The following is an 18,260-nucleotide window of genomic DNA, read 5'->3' as shown; positions in this document are numbered from 1 at the left end:
CCATAAATCCATTTCTTGAAAAGAACATCAGATAAATGGGCTATACACTGACAGAGGAGTTTTCAAAATTTCGAGATCTGCATACTTCTAAAGTTATCTCATGAAATTAAAAATTTTTATATACCCTTCTTACCCGTATATTAGTTTTTATCCACTGTTAAAGTTGATGTATTTGTTGAGTTCATATAACATAGTATTTGTGTTTCACTGATTTAATGTTTCAATTATCTAAAAACATCAACTACACTGTTCAGGCTTAAATTATTCCATTCTTAGAACGGCATTATTTAATACATCTGTACAGGGCTTTATAATATATTGTTACACAAACTACCCTATTTAATCATCAAAACAGCCATGTTGTCTCTCCTATTTTTTTAAAGTATATAGTTATTTAAGATCATAAATGACATGCCCGAAGTTTTAAGAACATTTAGCAACAACAAAAAAGAGTTAAGATTAGAATATTAGTTTATCAGAATAGACAATATTCATTTTTTTAAAAAGTTGGTTCAGTATCCAATAGAATCATTTTATGATGCAAAAATAAAGAAAACAAAATATTGTTTCATTGACTATCTACCAACCCACATATCAACAAAGAGCAGCAAAGGCATTACACCCAAAATGAAATTACTAACAAATTAAAGACCATTATTCTTTAACTAAAAGTAGCCCTGCTGCCTCCATTTTCCCCATATAACTTCCCTGATTTTTTTCACTTACACTAAATAAAAGAAACCATTCTATTTCACTTCTTTTAAAAGAAGTATATATATATTCTGACTAGATTGCAATCATATGAAATGCTACCTTTTCCCATATTCATTATCCTAGATTTGTCTATGTAACAGATTATAGGAAATACAACTTCTAGTTGCAAAGCACAGTAGAAATATAAGACTATTTGATACTTTAAATAAATATATAGATTTAAAATAAATTAAATAGACTTGACAAATCCACATTTACCTCTGACATAGAAAGTGACTGCAACGTACCAAAATGTGCATACAGTGAACAGAAATAATTCCTATAAACACAAGGCTGATTGGTCCAAGCTGTGAGGGAAACATTTTATAATATTTTAATATTTCAGTTTAATAAAAATCAAGTTACCTTATAAACAATGAGACAACAGACTACTAATTTGCAGTGAGTAAATATTTGTTAGACAAAATGATTAAAGAGTCATTTGCATAAGGGAAATTAGTGAACCTGATACAGAAAGAATTTAGTAATATTTAAGACAACCACATATGATTCCATCTTATTGACTTGGCTATCCAAACCTATGAATGTAGAGTATAGGTATGCAACAAAGTAGAATAGAATACAACATCATATTTAACAACAGATGGCAAGTCTGTGACTATCAGTGTCTCACCATTATAAGTATATGCAACTATGACTCATTATCTAAATGACTAAAAAGCACTGTATCTGGGATTGTGGGCAATCTACTTCTTCCATAGATTGCTTGTTGAGAATTACGTGTGAGAAACTGTGCCTAGAAAATAATTATTTGAAAAAGTGGTACATAAAAATTTTCAAGTATTTATTTACTAAAATTAAAATGATGCCTGATTATTGAGAGACAGACAAAATGTTGCCAAAGTTTATTTTTATAATCAGAAATTTTTAAGTTTCTCTAAATTAGGGTGCACAAAGTCCAATGCAGAGAAAGATGACAGTTACAACTGTTGTTAAGAAAACTGGTCAGTTAAAAAAAGTTAAATATAATTTCACTACTTCATAAGTGAATTCTCCCCTATCAGGATTCTCTATAATTACAATAATTGGTTCTAACAAAACTTTGAATATTTGTTTTCAAAAGATATTGTTATTCCTAGGGGCTTCCCTGGTGGCGCAGTGGTTGAGAGTCCGCCTGCTGATGCAGGGGACACGGGTTTGTGCCCCGGTCTGGGAAGATCCCACATGCTGCGGAGCGACTGGGCCCATAAGCCATGGCCACTGAGCCTGCGCGTCCGGAGCCTGTGCTCCGCAACGGGAGAGGCCACAGCAGTGAGAGCCCCGTGTACAGCAAAACAAACAAAAAACAAACAAACAAAAAAAAGATATTGTTATTCCTTTTCTTAACTATTATTCTTTAAGTCTGAAAACTACGTATTTTATTTGGAATCTAAAAAACTGTAAAATTTCACCAATACAAATACTCTATAAATATATTTATGATATGAACATATTACTTAAATTCCTGAAAATCCAAAAGAATAATAAGATATAACCATACCTAGAAAAATCAAATAGTGATTTAGGATCTTTCTGTCAAATATTATAAATAAGTAATTAAGTAGAAATGAAAAGAGTAATTAACTCTCATTTTTAGTTAGATATTATTATCACAGTTCACATAATTTTATCAGCAACAGCTAAATGATTATCTAGTTGTCACCTGACCAGGTTATATTTGACTAGGTCAGATGTTAACTTGTAATTTTTGCTGTAAATTAAGACTGATAACTGTATTTTAACTAGAGATTACAAAGATGAGTCTTACCACTATGCCTGCATTTTTTATTGCCAGTGGAAGTCCTAAAAGACCAGTTCCAATATTTCCCTTAAGAAGATGCATAAGAGTTTGTACAAATCTGAAAAGTAAAAGTAAGATTTAAACATTTTAGAACAAAAGCTATTAAAATCACATGACCATGGTTTTAGCATTAGAAGGGAACTAAAAATCAATCTAGGCAAGGAATCAAATTAACATTTCCATTCAACCAGAAGTTGAATGAGCCAAAAGTTATATTTGGTTCAAGTCCTATCTTTGCTACTTAAAAGTGGAATACAGAGGGTTACTATGGAGATTAAATGAGTTATTTAAGTGAAAGTATTTTTGTACTTATTAAAGTAATAAAGAAAAGGTAATTTTCTCATAAGATTCTTTGCTGCTATGATATTCAGGACAATGTTGAAAATTATATACAACTAAGCTGGTAAAACAGCAATTTATTGCACTATGTATGTAATCATGATATTAAACATAGTTGATCTATGATTATCAACCTCAGAGGAAGTTAATTAAAAGAAAAAAATACAATTTCTAAAACTATGTGTATCATCAGGTAAGATAAATACTAATTAACTTTCAGACAACATGAACTCCCAAGGGATTTCACCTAAGAAAAGTTTCCAAGAGGCATCTGAAGGAGGTCTCTTGACCAAGAAAAAACAAATTAAACTAGGAAGAATAGCACAAATTTTTAACTTATGAAACAAAAATGCTTGCCTAAAATTTTTTTTACTTTATTCTTTTTTGATCAATTAAAATGTTACTTTGCTTAACTGTTAAATCACTATTAGAATAATACCTTATTCAAATCTATTAATGATGACAAAATAACAAAAAAAGTTTAAAAAACGTTCCACTGCTTCCCTGGGACCATGACTTTGTTTCATACCATTCACTCAACATAAAGAAGTGTTTACTACCTACTTCCCGCGGTCTAACTCCTAACCATTTCAGAAGCTCCTTCTCTTAAAATTTCTCTTCCTCTCAATCTGATCCTCCTTCTTTCAAGATCCATAGCATTTGATACATATCATCATTTTAGTAATTCCTACACATGGCTCTGTAATTTAGATGTATTTCTTCTTTCCCAAATAGACTATAAACGCCTTGAGGGTGGGGACCGTATCTTATTCATCTTTGTGTCTTCTGTAGTATCTACTTAAGTGCCTGGTCCATAGAAGATGATTACAAAATATACACTGAGTGAAAACAGAAAATGACATTTAACCTTAACACTTACGAAATACCCTCTTGATCATCAAGCTGGTAATGCTTCTGAACAGGCAGGAGCTCTTGCTCATATTCTTCATCTGATGTCCCATCAAAGTTTTGCTCATTTATTAAGGGTCTCATTATATCCATATCTTTAAAAAGAAAAAGTGCTTCACTATCATTTTAAAACTTGGGTTAAAGCTGGTATAAATAACATTTTTAATAGTAGGACATGTCATTTGTACGCATCTTTACTATTTCCACCCTAAGTTAATTCACATTAATACTTTTGAGTTTTACCATATTTAGAAAGAAACAACTAGACTTATTTGCTGGATATTTTGTTTGGACTAAGCAGTGCAAAGTGAAAAGCATAAGTATTCAATGCAAAATGTTTTCTGTTTTGTCTACCTGAGGTTTATGTAAATGATGATAGAATTATTGGGTAAAAAATGTGAAGAAATCATAAAATGAACTTCCATCTCTTGTTAGCTTCAAATCATACTGAGTACATAAATGGTAATCATATTTTTATTTATTTTTATTCTTAAAAATTAAAAAAAATTTAATTGAAGTAGAATTGTATAATATTATATGTTACAGGTGTATGTATAGTGGTTCACAATTTTTAAAGGTTATACTCCATTTATAGTTATAAAATATTGGCTATATTCCCCATGTTGTACAATATATCCTTGTAGCTTATTTTATATCTAATAATTTGTACCTCATAGTCCCCTACCCCTATATTGCCCCTCTCCCCACTGGCATCCACTAGTTTGTTCTCCATATCCGTGAGTCTGCTTTTTTATTATATTCACTAGTTTGTTGTATTATTTAGATTCCACGTAAGTGATATCATACAGTATTTGTCTGTCTGACATAATACCTTCCAAGTCCATACGTGTTGTTGCATATGGCAAAATTTCATTCTTTTTTATGGCTGAGTAGTATTCCATTGTGCATACATACCACATCTTCTTTATCCACTCATCTGTTCATAACACTTAGGTTGCTTCCATATCTTGGCTATTGTAAATAATGCTGCTGTGCACATTGGGGTGCGTGTAGCTTTTCAAATTAGTGTTTTGGGTTTTTTTGTACATATACCCAGGAGTGGAATTGCTGGCAAGCATAATTTTAAATGCTTTAAGAAAATTATAAAGCCACTCCAATCTTTAAATTTTTAGTATCAAAATCTATTCTTATATCTAGCAATTTTTAGCATGATTTTGCTCCTTCTGAGGAGAAAGATAAAAGTAGTCATCACTGTCTGTCTTGTTCTCGTAAAATTCACTAAATTCAAATTTATTGAGATGACTGATATGCATTAATAAGGTCTGAAGTATAGGATCTTTTAAAGAAGTGAAAGTTTGTTCCATTCAAATACATACAATAAACCTATGTAACAGGGAATTGGGGTAACCTAAATAATTTAGTTGGAAATGACTGATTGACATAACTTTTTAAAACTTCTTATTTTGTACTAATTTCAAACGTACATTAAATTTGCATGAATAGTACAAAAAAAACCTCCCATGTACCCTTTACAGGCTCAATAAATTTTAACATTTTGCCATGTTTTCTTCTTCTCCCTCAAATGTTTATCACTTTTTATTAACTATTTGAGAGTAGGTAACATATATCATGCCACTTTATCCTATCACTAGCATGTATTCCCTATGAACAAGAATATTTTCCTGAATATTCATAGTACAGTTATCAAGTTCCAGTAGTTTAATACTGATCAATACTTTTATTTAATCTACATTCTATTTTCCAGTTTCATCAACTGTACTAATAAGGTTCCCTTAGTAATTTTTTTGCAGTATAGGACAATGTATTGCATTTAGTTGAGCTATTCTACTAGTTACCTTTGCCATTTTATCTTTTATGGTGCCCTTAATCCTCCTTTTTTCTTATTCTTTTTTTTTTTTTTTGCGGTACATGGGCCTCTCACTGTTGTGGCCTCCCCTGTTGCGGGGCACAGGCTCTGGATGCGCAGGCTCAGTGGCCATGGCTCACGGGCCCAGCCGCTCCGCGGCATGTGGGATCTTCCCGGACCGGGACACGAACCCATGTCCCCTGCATCGGCAGGTGGACTCTCAACCACTGCACCACCAGGAAAGCCCTTTCTTATTCTTTTACTATCTTGTTTATCAGTTTTAAATGGTATCCTCTGACTTCCACCTATACAACAATTAATGGTCTAATTCTACTTTTGCCTTTCTGTGTCTCTTATTCTCTCATCTTTCAGTTGTATTCTTTTTGTCTACTTTGGCAATATACAAAATGCTTTACATACTGTTGTTCAATCATGCCCCCACTCATGTCTTAGACTGAAATCTACAATCAGTGTATTAAATGTTTGTGATCAGTCCTCTGCCAAAGTTTCCTCAATCATCTCTTGGCTGGAAGAAGTTCATTCTCCTGTAGAATGTGCATCAGAACCACCTGCAGGGCTTGCTTAAACACAAATTGATATACTCCATGCCAAAGCTTCTGATTTTAGCAGGTCTGAGGTGGACCTGAGAATACACATTTTTAACAAGGTCCCAGGTGACTGATGTTGCTGGTCTGGGGACTACACTCTGAGAACCACTGCTCTAGTAGATTGCTCAGGAAGGACTCATGGGCTCAGTATTTCCTGAATTTTTGTATGTTTTAAGCTATATTCTATAGCCTTGATATGAAGGACAGCTAGATAGAACATCCTTGGCTCACACCTTCTACCCTTGAGTTTCTTGGAAAATGCTGCTCTATTCTTACCTTACTTTGTATGCTATTCTTGAGAAGTCTGATGTCAGACTAATTTTCTCAGCCATTACATAATTTGTTCTTTTTGCTTGAGCTCCTGAGGAATCTTCCCTTGTTTTAAAAGTCTAATGGTTTTATTATGATATGTCTTAGGGTTGAGCAGTCTGAGTCAAAAGGGTACAAAGTGGGTCTTTTTGATACACAGATATAGGTTTTCTTTATTTCTGGAAGTTTTTCTTGGATTGTATCTTTACGCATTTGTTTGGTTCAAATATTTTGTTTTTCTTTTTTAGAGATTCCAATTACATGCTGGATCTTTGTTGTCTGTCTTCCATTTCAACTACTTTCTCTAGAACCCTTTTACTGTCTTTCTTTACCTCATTTAAATTCTTCTTTGAAATTCAATGATTTAAATTTTCATTTCAATATATTTCCCTTAGACACCTTGTCATTTATTCTTTATTTATGATTTCTCCTATTGCTAGGCATTTCATGGACAGGGATCCTAGTTTGACAGTATTTCCTCCTGTTAGCACAGTGAAGTTCAGTTTATTTAATCGATGATGTTGAGTTATCAGGGGTCATAGGGAGTAACTGGCATGTCTTCTGGATCTTTTCCATTTTTGCAGAATATTCAATTTCCCCCCTGTTACTTTCCTTCTTCTCTTTACTTCCAGGGATCTGAGAGGCATCTCCACTGCTTTTTCTCCTTCTCCTCCAGAGGCAATGTTTTGCCAAGGCTGCCTCCTCTATTCCTGCTAATGTTCAAATTCCTCCCCTGTGTTACCTGTATTCCTGGAATACAGGAATACCCTGTATTCCTTCCCTGTGAATTACCAACTCCCCGACCTGACCTCTGTTTAGACTTTTAACACTTTAGTTTAGATTTTCTCTTTCTAAGGGAGATTTTCACTGTGCTTCTTCCAAGCCTCCTGCTCCCCTCTCCTCTTTTCCACAGAGGTTCTAAAGACTCCTCCTCCACTCTCCATATTTGCAGAAGTGACAAGAGCTCTGTTTGAAATTTTGTTTATTTTTCTATTTACAGATTATTTGAAGTTTGTGGTATCCTTGGTCTCCTATTAATGCTTTAAGAATAATTTCATGAATGTGTTTACTTGTGCTTCTTGTTGAATTAACAGGTTTTGGGGGAGGATATGTGGAGAGATTAGGATTTAGGCAGCTGCCATTATCCCAGTGCTATTTGGAACTCAGCACAACAGTTTTTCACAAGAGTAAAGTTATGCCTTAAGATACTGAAAGATGGGCCTCCCTGGTGGCACAGTGGTTGAGAGTCTGCCTGCCGATGCAGGGGACGCAGGTTCATGCCCCGGTCCGGGAAGATCCCACATGCCGTGGAGCGGCTGGACCCGTAAGCCATGGCTGTTGAGTCTGCGTGTCTGGAGCCTGTGCTCCACGGCAGGAGGGGCCACAACAGTGAGATGTCCACGTACCGCTAAAAAAAAAAAAAAAAAAAAAAAAAGATACTGGAAGATTCTTTAGCTTTGTAATAATATACTTTGAAATCAGGAAGTGTGATCAGCTTTGTTCTTTTTCAAAATTGTTTGGGATATTTAAGGTCTTCTATAATTAAAACATTATGATATTGGCATAATGACAGACACACAGACCAATGGAACAGAACAGAGAGCCCAGAAATCACTCTATGCAACTGATCTTCAACAAGGGTGCCAAGAATACACAATGTGGAAAAGACAGTGTTTTCAACAAATGGTGTTCAGAGTACTGGGTATCCATATACAAAAGAATGAAATTGGATTTTTATCTTATACCATACACAAAAATCAACTCAAAATGGATTAAAAGCTTATATGTAAACTTGAAACTGTAAAACTTCTACAAGAAAACATAGGAGGAAAGGTTTAGATATTGGTTCTGGCAATGATTTCATGAATATGTCACCAAAAGTACAGTTAACTAAAGCAAAAATAGGTAAGTGGGACTACATCAAACTAAAAAGCTTCTACACAGCAAAGGAAACAATCAACAGAGTGAAAAGTCAATCTAAGGAATGGGAGAATATATTTGCAAACCATATATCTGATAAGGGGTTAATTTCCAAAGTACATAAGGAACTCCTTCAACTAAAGAGCAAGAAAAACAAAAACAAATAAAAAAGGGAACCTAATAACCTGATTAATACATTGGCTAAAGATTTGAACAGACATTTCTCCAAAGAAGACATACAAATGGCCAACAGAAAAGATGCTCAATGTCACTAATCATCATGAAATGCAAATCAAAATCACAATGAAATGTCACTTCCTACATGGTAGGGTGGCCATTATCAAAAAGCAAAAGGCAAAAAAGCAACAGGTAAAATTAATTTTAATAACATTTTATTTAACCCAATATATCCAAAATATTATCATTTCAATGATAATGTAATCAATATAAAAATTATTAACAAGATATTTTACATTCTATTTTTCATACTAAGTCTTAGAAATCCAGAGTGTATTTTACAATTACAGCATATTTTAATTCAGACAAACCATATTTCAGATCAGATACACATATGGCTAAAGGCTACCATGCTGGACAAAAGTAAAGTTTTGTGCAGAGGCGTGACATGATCTGAGTTATATTTTAACCAGGATTCCTCTGGGCCTATCTTTTCATGTAGAAAATGAGGGTAGTAATTTCTACCTCACCGGGGTTTTGTGATAGTGAAATGGGATAATATATATGAAGCATAGAGCCTCGTCCTTGGCACATAATAAGTAATCAATAAATATTAGTTTTCTTCCCCTTCCTACATAATGAAATATTAGAAAACAATTTTGCTTTACAGGATTTTACAATATAAATCTGACATGAAATTAATTCATTTACTACTAATAATTAATAATTCTGAGCACTACAAACTGTGCTATAATACTGAGTATGCATACAGACAAACTATGTTATGCCAGACAGAAGGAAATTGAGAGTAGTGAAGGAGACAAATATTTAAAAATCTAACATTGGATAAACTTTAATAGAGGTAAGAACATATGAAATAAAACAGGAATATTCATGCAAAGTAATTAAAAATTACAAAACCCAACTTACATTACACATAAAGTCTATTACTTGCCAATGTCTTGCCTTTGGCCAAATATTGAATTGGACAGCTCTGAAAAATGCTTGTGATTACTATAGTTAAGAATTAACAATGCTTTATATGGTGTTAGAGAATGTTCTGATTTCATTCTTTTACACGCAGCTATCCAGTTTTCCCAGCAGCACTTACTGAAGAGACTATCTTTTCTCCATTGTATATTCTTGCCTCCTTTGTCACAGATTAATTGTCCATAAGTGTGTGGATTTATTTCTGGGTTCTCTTTCTGTTCCATTGATCTGTGTCTGTTTTAGTGCCAGTACCATACCGCTTTAATTACTGTAGCTTTGTAGTATAATCTGAAGTCGGGAACTGTGATTCCTCCAGCTCTGTTCTTTTTTATCAAGACTGCTGTGGCTATTTGGGGTCTTTTGTGTTTCCATACAAATTTTAAATGTAATTGTTCTAGTTCTGTGAAAAACGTCATTGGTAGTTTGAAAGCGATTACACTGAATTTGTAGATTGCACAATGGAATACTGCTCAGCCATAAAGAAGAATGAAATTTTGCTATTTGCAACAACATGGATGGACTTGGAAGTCATTATGCTAAATGAAATAAGTCAGACAGAGAAATGCAAATACTGTATGATATCACTTATATGCAGAATCTAAAAAATACAACAAACTGGTGAATATAACCAAAAAGAAGCAGACCCATGGATATGGAGGACAAACTAGTGGCTACCAGTGGGGAGAGGGAAGGGAGGAGGGGCAATAAAGAAGTAGGGAGTTAAGAGGTACAAACTATTAGGTATAAAATAAGCTACAAGGATATATTGTACAACGTGGGGAATATAGCCAATATATTATAGTAACTATAAGTGGAATATAATCTTTAAAAATTGTGAATCACTATATTGTACACCTGTAACTTATATAATACTGTACAGCAACTATATTTCAGTTTAAAAAAGAATTAACAATGCCTTATAAAATAAAACATTATTAATCAATGGATATCAAACTACCTAGACAAAATTATTTCTATTTACAAATAGAAAAATATAAATGAATAAGAAATACTAGCTTCAGTCAATATTATAAACCATACATTATATACCATATGTATACATTAATGGTGCATACAACTGGAACATTCTTAGGCAGTGCTTTTTATGCTCTCTTATATTGCCCAGGCAATTGTTTCAACCTGAATTTTCTAACCTAAAATCAACCTAAATTTCCAGCTGTTGTCAGAATAGAGAAAAATCACATTCATTTAGCAATATGTATTGAAACCTTTAAAATGTTTATCCTTTTCACCGAGTAATTCCACTTCTGCAAATCCAGTGTATGGAGAAAAGGATTTCTGCACAAAGATCTTAATCAAAACACTATAATGAAAATTTGGAAACAACCTAAATGTGCAACAATCAGGAAACTGCTAAATTCACTACAGCAGTGGTCCCCAACCTTTCTGGCACCAGGGACCGGTTTCATGGAAGACAATTTTTCCACGGACTGGGAGGGGGAGGGTGCAGCGATGGTTCAGGTGGTAATTCAAGCGATGGGGAGCAGCAGATGAAGCTTCACTCGCTCACCTTCCAGAGGTCTCCATCCTCTTTGAAATAAAGTGCAGACCTTAAGGAAACCTGTATCTTAACAACTCTACCAGTGCTTTTCACACAGACACCCAATTTTTTAAATTCTTTTTTAAATTAAATAATATTTGGTCATTGTAGAAAATCAGAAAATATAAAGATAAGCAACACTTTTGAAAATAAAATGACCTCATCACCTAGAAACTACTGCTGGCAACATTTTAGAGTATACACAAACACATACACTCACTCCAGTATATTTTCATTCAGTTCCATGGTTTTAAATATTATCTACGTGATGATGACTTTTGAATTCATATCTCCAGCCGAGACATCTCCCTAACTCTAAACATAAATCCACCTGCCTACTCGACATCTACACTTTCATATCTAATAGACATTTCAAACTCAGCATGCCCCAAACTGAACTCCTGATCTTCACCACCAAACCTGCTCTTCCTGGCTTAACCCATCTCAACTGGCTATGGATTACTGTATAACAACTTATCGCTGCCATCAGGATGCCTCAGTTCTATGCAATGTGGGCCCTTCCTTACAGTTGCTTGAGTATCCTCGCAACACGGCAGCTGCCTCTCCCCAAGTAACTAATCCAAAAATGAGAGCCTGGCACAATGCCTTTTTTTTTTTTTTTCTTTTTGCGGTATGTGGGCCTCTCACTGTTGTGGCCTCTCCCGTTGCGGAGCACAGGCTCCGGATGCGCAGGCCCAGCGGCCATGGCTCACGGGCCCAGCCGCTCCGCGGCATATGGGATCCTCCCAGACCAGGGCACGAACCCGTATCCCCTGCATCGGCAGGCGGACTCTTAACCACTGCGCCACCAGGGAGGCCCCACAATGCCTTTTAGGACCTAGCTTTGAAGTCAAACATCATCACTTCCACCATAATCTATTCAATAGAAGCAAGTTACTAAATACAGCCCACACTCAAAGGGAAGGAAATTAAGTTCCTCCTCTTGAAGAGAGAAACATCAGAGAATTTGTAGACGTATTATACAACAACCACATCTCATTTGATGGCAATTTAATTCTTCTAGACACTCAGGTCCCTGGAGTTATCCTTGTCTCTGTCTCACTCTCACCCCTCATCTAATCTGTTAGGAAATCATTCTCATCCTCCTTTAAATATATATCCAGAGTCTAACCGTTTCTCTCCACTCCCACTGCTGCTACCACTACTGCTGTGAAGGACATGTACACCTGTCTCCTGAATTGCTGAAATACCCTGCTTCTACTTTAGCCCCTTATGGTGCACTCTTCACACAGTGTGATCCTTTTAGAATTCAAGTCAGATCATGTCTCTCCTCTGCTGAAACCCTGCACTGGCTCCCCATTCTCTCAGAGCAAAAGCCAAAGTCTTCACATGGAACTGCAAGACCCTACATCAGAGGCCTCCAACGCCCAGGCTGTGGACCGGTACCCGTCCACGGCCTGTTAGGAACCAGGCCACACAGCAGGAGTTGAGCAGCAGGCGAGCAAGCAAAGCTTCATGTGCCGCTCCCCATCACTCCCGTTACTGCCTGAACCACCCCCCGCCGTCACCAGGTGGAAAAACTGTCTTCCACGAAACCAGTCCCTGGTGCCAAAAAGGTTGGGGACCGCTGTCCTACATAATCTGGCCTCATCATCACCTTCATCATTCTGCTTCGGCCTCCTTGCCCTCCTCACTACTACTGTCTTTACTCCAGCTGTTCTTTCTGCCTAGAAGAGTCTTTCCTCAGATATCCACTTGACTAATTCCCTCACCTCTTCCAAGTCTTTGCTCAAGTCCCACCTATTCAATAAGGTCCATTCTGACTACTTTATAAAATGCTATAAACTGCCCAACTCCCACGCTCTCTCCGGATTTCCCTTACTCTGCTCTTCTTTCCATAGCACTTTTAGCCTAATGCACTTTAAATTAACTGATAATTGTCTTTACTGTTCATTGTCTGCTTCCTCTTACTAGAATATAAGTTCCATGAGAGCAGGAATCTTGATCTGTGTTGTTCACAGATGTATCACAGATGTATCCCAAACGCCTAAAGCAGTGCCTAGCACATAGGAGAAGCTCAATGAATATGTGTTGAATTAATGAAGAGACATAACTTTAAAAAATTAAAATAATTTAGAAAACTTTTTCAGTTAGTAAAAATACATATGGCAAACGTCTTCCCATATGACTTTAAAGGGCTATTCAGTATATGACTACACGGCTATATCACAATTTACCTAAACAATTTTCTTTAATTGGACATTTAGATAGTCACCAGCTTTTCTCATTTATAAATAACGTAATGAACATCTATTGATATGTTACATGACTTATTTCCTTGGGAAATATTTCTAGAAGTAGAAATGCTGGGTCAAACGATGTGTGCATTTTTAAGGATAAGTATATTATACTGCTTTTACCAGCAATGCATGAGAATGCACATTTTCCCACCTCCTAAGATGGGTTATTAAAGAATTTAAAACAGATAAACCTGGATTCCTATCTGGGTACTGCCATTAATGACCTTAAAATTATTCTATCTATAAAACAGGGATAATAATTGCACCTTCCTCCCCATTGTTGTGAATATTAAAGGAAACAAAACATATGTAAAGCACTTACACTGCTCGACACAGTAAACATTCAATAACATGTTACGTTTATTTCTACCATTACTGTGACTTGAAAGAAATCAACTGCAAAGTGCCCTGCACATTATTACAAGACGGCAATCTGTTACTATAATAAAGTATTTCTTTAAAGCTCAACTTCTTTATTAATCATTTAGCAATGACTTACAAATATTCCTAATACAATGCATCTAACTGGGAGGAACAATATTATTACTACCTCGATCTCTATTTTTGTTTGCCTTTTGACAGCGGGAAACCATAAACAAAGTTTTGCATTCCCTGTCGCCAAGGAGACAAGACACCAGAGGAAAGCAGGAAAACAAACTCTGCCAAGTGAGCCAACTACACGTCTTATCTCAGTCTGGTCAGCACGTCCCGCTCGCCACTACTGGGGTGGCAGACGGTAAATTAAGGATTCACCTGGGACTCCGAACAGGGCTGCCGTGTCTGAAAAGCCAAACTATGGCAACTTCCTTAAAGCATCGTTGGAAAAAAACAGTGCGAGTCACAGCGAAGGCTCTGCGTTGCCTTTGAAACGTACACCAACGCACGCCACCCGTCAGCGCGCGCGCGCGCGCACACGGACACACACGCACATTTTGACGCCCTCTGTAGGGCCTAGCTTTTCGCCTGACCCAGCTCTCAGATCGGAAAACTCGTTCCTGTGCAGGTGCTGACTCGGAGGTCAGTCACCTCCTAAGCCTCGGCTCAACCCAAACGTCCCAGGGAGGTTTGCTTTGATGGTTTTACATTCAAACCTACCCCAGACCCACAACCCCAAGAACCCTGACCCCCAAGAAACCCCAATAATGACCGGAAAGCCACTCCGCGTTTCTCCCTAAGGACAGGAAACGCAAACCCGGATGCGTGGGGCAGGGTGGGCGGCCGCCCGGGCGCCCGCACTGCCCCCAGACCCCCGGCCGAGGCCGAGCGCGGGCTCAGGGCCTCGGAGCTTCCCGCGGACGCGCATCCCTGCGCCACGTCGGCCCGCGCCCCCGCCCGCGCCCAGCACTCACCGAGCTCTTCGTGCCCAGCCGCCTCGGCCGCCGCCGGCGCCGCAGCTTCCATCTCTCGGGGGTCTCCAGGACGCCGCCGCCCCGGCACGCGCGCTCCTACCGCTGCGTGGCCAAGGCCTCCCCGGCTGAGAGGGAACCGCGCCAAGCCCGGCGCACCGCACCCGCGCGGCGGGGAGCATGCGCAGTGGGGCGGCCCGGCCCGGCCCGGCCGCCGAGGCGCCGGGGCTCGAGGAGCCTTCCTGGGGCGCTGGGTTGCGGCCAGTGAGCAGCGCTCGGGGTAGAAGACCCGAGTGAGAGGAGGTCCGGCTGCAGAAGGGCAGGGTAACGGGAGAGGAGGGACGTTTTGGAGATAACTGGGGGTAGTAACTTAGAGCTGGCGGAGACCCAGGCCTATAGCTCCCTGGTGGGGATGGGGGTGGGGAGGGTGTCTTTACAGATGACCACGAGCTTAAATTCCAGGACGCCATCTACTTGCAAGGCTTTAGCATTCTGCAAGGCACCTTGAAGAATGCAAAGTAGGAGGGAATTTGCCCCATCCATGTTGGAGTTCTGACTACTTGTTTTTCCGTCTCTATGCCTCTATTTAGAGATAGAGGGTGCCCTCAAGTAGCGTTTCATTTAGTCAGATAGTTTCACTTTAAGGATTTTTCAGTGCTCTTCAGATACTTGACGTTAGCCGCAGTGTTGAAAGGAAATTAAGGTTAGGAGTAATTATACTGATGCAGTGTCAAATATTCTTAAGCACTGTACATGCATTGTCTTATTTAATTCAGATGACAAGGCTGTGCGATAATTCTAATGTGTATTTTTACAGATGTGGGAACTAAGCGCACAGAGCTAAGTAACCTGTCCAAGGATAACAAAGTAGTAAATGGCAAAGCTGGAATTCTATCTGCAGCCAGAGCTGGGGCTTTCAGTATGCAGCTGGCCCCTCAGGTGGGTACATCAGTGGATGAAGAAGGCTTTTGGATAGAATGAAAGTGCTTTAATTTTGAAATTGCTCTTTTTTTTTTTTTTTCATTTCATAGTTCTTTAAAGCCAGGACATAAGACTTTTTCTTTTTGTCCGTTCTATTTCAGTAGGGTCTTCTGAGGAAAGTTGGTTTGTTGTTGTTTTGATGGGGGGGGGGGGTTGTGTCTGATTTCTAGGATCACTGATATAACTACATGGTGATAGTGATAAATATTTAAAATGCTAAGATTTTAAAAGTACGCAGTTACATAATATCTGTATCTTTCCTCCTGTTGCATCTTTTGTGAGTTTTACTAGTGGTTTGCCAAAACCCTTTGTTTTCCTTAAATCAACGCCAGTCATTCACAGACATACACTTGCAAGCCCCAAAGAAAGGTTTTCTGTAAAATGTTCCTGACACATAACAAAAATGTAGGGGAGATAGAGAAAAAAGAACTCTATCGTGGTGGATCATAACTAGAGGAATAGTCCCTAAGCGTATTGGGGTGGGGTACCTAGTTACAGATCAGTGGGAGAGAAGACAGGCATCAGATAGGTAACTGTCCAAGAAACCACCCATTGTAGTGAGAACACTTGGGGCAGTGTCTTGAAAGAGCAACATTATCCTTTGAGTGTTAAAAGGGATCAAAAGCCATTGTCCTCTAATCTCAGCATCAGGAAAAGCAGATCTGGCAGTGTGAAAGGGAAAAAGGTCTGACCTGTAATGGAGGCCTGGGCTGAGGCAGGCAGCCAGACTCAGTGTTTTTACAGACTGATATGGAGATAAGCTAAGTGATAAGGATGATCATAAAATTCAAGACAATTATATGGTTTCATATTGCACTACTTGAGAAGATATTTACTGTGACTTCTGCTCCAGATCTTGTAAACTGGAAGAGGATATAGGGAAAAGCTGTATTAGAATAAAGACATTATAAAGAATCTGACTATTTGAACCCTGGCGATTCCTTTCTTTCTTTTCCTCACTTTAACTTCCTGGATCATATGTCAATTACTTCCTCCTTTGTAACTACCATACTTTGTTCATATCTCTGTTGTAACATCTCCCCCTGTGCATTATAATTATTTCCCTGTCCGAGTCTTCTGCTGTACTGTGAATGCCTGCAGGAGAGAAGCTGTATCTTTGTCTGTGTCTTTGTCTCAAAAGGCCTAGCAGAGTGCCCTGCATGTATCAGTGGTTCAGTAAATAGGTGTTGAAAGTTGTTGAATATAGCCTCATGGATACACGAAGGGAAATATTTAGAAAGCTTTAATTTATTCAAACACATTTATGGAGCACCTCCCCTGTGCCAGGGACTATGCTAGAGTCAGGGTCTATAATGGCAAAGAATATTGGTATGAACTGCAGTTCATAGTCTAGTATAGGAGGATGCAAAAGAAAAGAACTAAACAAAATATTAACTATGTAATTACAGTGTTGGTGAAGAAAATAGTAATAGGGTGCTACTGGAGAAACTACTTCGGATTGAGTAGGCAGGACAGTCTTCTTGGAGAGCATTTAAGCTGACACCTCAAGATTAGGAGTTAGATGTATGCAGGGAGAAAAGCAGTTCAGGCTGTGAGAATAGCCTTCACCATTTCACAGATGGAGAAACGGCTGTGTTTCAGACATGTTGATTTGAGACACCTGTGGAACATCTAGATAGCATCTTTTATACAGTAGTTAGATCTCAAAAGTTTCTTCGTGTGTAAAATAATATTTCCAACCTCACAGTTTGTTGTGAAGATTTCATGAGATAAAGTATTTAGAACATTAGTCCATTGCCTAGTTCACAGAAAGCATCAAGTAAACTGAACATATTAATTAGGAGTTTTTTATTGTACTAGAGAGAGGGACCAGCTTAAACTAACTTAAGACAAAGGGGGACTTTAATGAGGGTACTGAGATCCCCAGGACAGAGATTTGACTGGGGTCAGAAACAGCTGATTTTGATGCCTCTGAGACTCTGTCTCCTTCTCCTGCCATTGCTTTTCTCTGTGCACCTGCTTGTATATCTGCAGGTTTTTGCTGCAGAGGTCCTCTGCTTCTCAGGTTTACCTGGCAGGAAACATGATTCCTAAACCCTCGCAATTTCTGTAGTTTACAGTTCAGGTGTCCAGAAAGACACTAGTTTCTTTTTTTTTCAGTTTCAGTTTTTAAATTTCTCAGGAAAGAACTGTGATTAGATCAACTTAGATCAGGTTCTCACCCCAGACTGGTAAAGTGAGGGGTGAACAAAGTCATATATGTGGTAGGTACTGATGAAATTATTGCGGATGACAGTGTGAAGAAGGTAACAGTTTCCAAAAAAGAAAAGCTGAGCAGACCAAATCCTCAGCATTTACTCTGTTTTGATTCCCCTCTGTATAAAATATTATTTATTATGTATCTTAAATGTTTTACCCTCTTATGTTTTCAATGTATATAGAGATAATTTCTCACCATCTTCTAATTAATATCCACCTTAATGACTTCTGTATTCTGTTGAAGAATTTAGGAAACA

The 18,260-nt window shown here is 37.8% G+C and overlaps 2 protein-coding genes across 9 annotated transcripts in view; one reads left to right on the top strand and one right to left on the bottom strand.

The window, feature by feature from the left end:
• The window catches only part of SLC36A4 (solute carrier family 36 member 4), a 42,733-nt gene extending 27,758 nt beyond the window's left edge, over positions 1-14,975 (bottom strand). The window contains exons 1-4 of one of the 2 annotated variants that reach the window (XM_060102853.1): positions 14,806-14,975; positions 3,774-3,897; positions 2,522-2,612; positions 973-1,061 (exon numbers count right to left, since the gene is read on the bottom strand). In XM_060102853.1, coding sequence (XP_059958836.1) covers positions 973-1,061; positions 2,522-2,612; positions 3,774-3,897; positions 14,806-14,857 — 356 coding nt within the window. In that variant the 5' untranslated portion in view covers positions 14,858-14,975. Of the gene's footprint in view, positions 1-972; positions 1,062-2,521; positions 2,613-3,773; positions 3,898-14,805 lie in introns of those variants that run through there. The other variant, XM_060102854.1, reaches the window with a different exon arrangement.
• DEUP1 (deuterosome assembly protein 1) overlaps positions 14,393-18,260 on the top strand; it is a 220,634-nt gene continuing 216,766 nt past the window's right edge. For 5 of the 7 annotated variants that reach the window (XM_060102848.1, XM_060102847.1, XM_060102851.1 and 2 more), the window contains exons 1-2: positions 15,003-15,105; positions 15,620-15,741. The gene's annotated coding sequence lies outside the window, so the exon portion shown is untranslated. Of the gene's footprint in view, positions 14,474-15,002; positions 15,127-15,619; positions 15,742-18,260 lie in introns of those variants that run through there. The other 2 variants (XM_060102846.1, XM_060102845.1) reach the window with 2 other exon arrangements.

Source organism: Mesoplodon densirostris, chromosome 7 (genome assembly GCF_025265405.1).
Source record: "Mesoplodon densirostris isolate mMesDen1 chromosome 7, mMesDen1 primary haplotype, whole genome shotgun sequence".
Lineage (NCBI taxonomy): Eukaryota > Metazoa > Chordata > Mammalia > Artiodactyla > Ziphiidae > Mesoplodon > Mesoplodon densirostris.
Note: the sequence above shows the minus strand (reverse complement) of the source record. Positions and strands in the feature narration are given on the sequence as shown.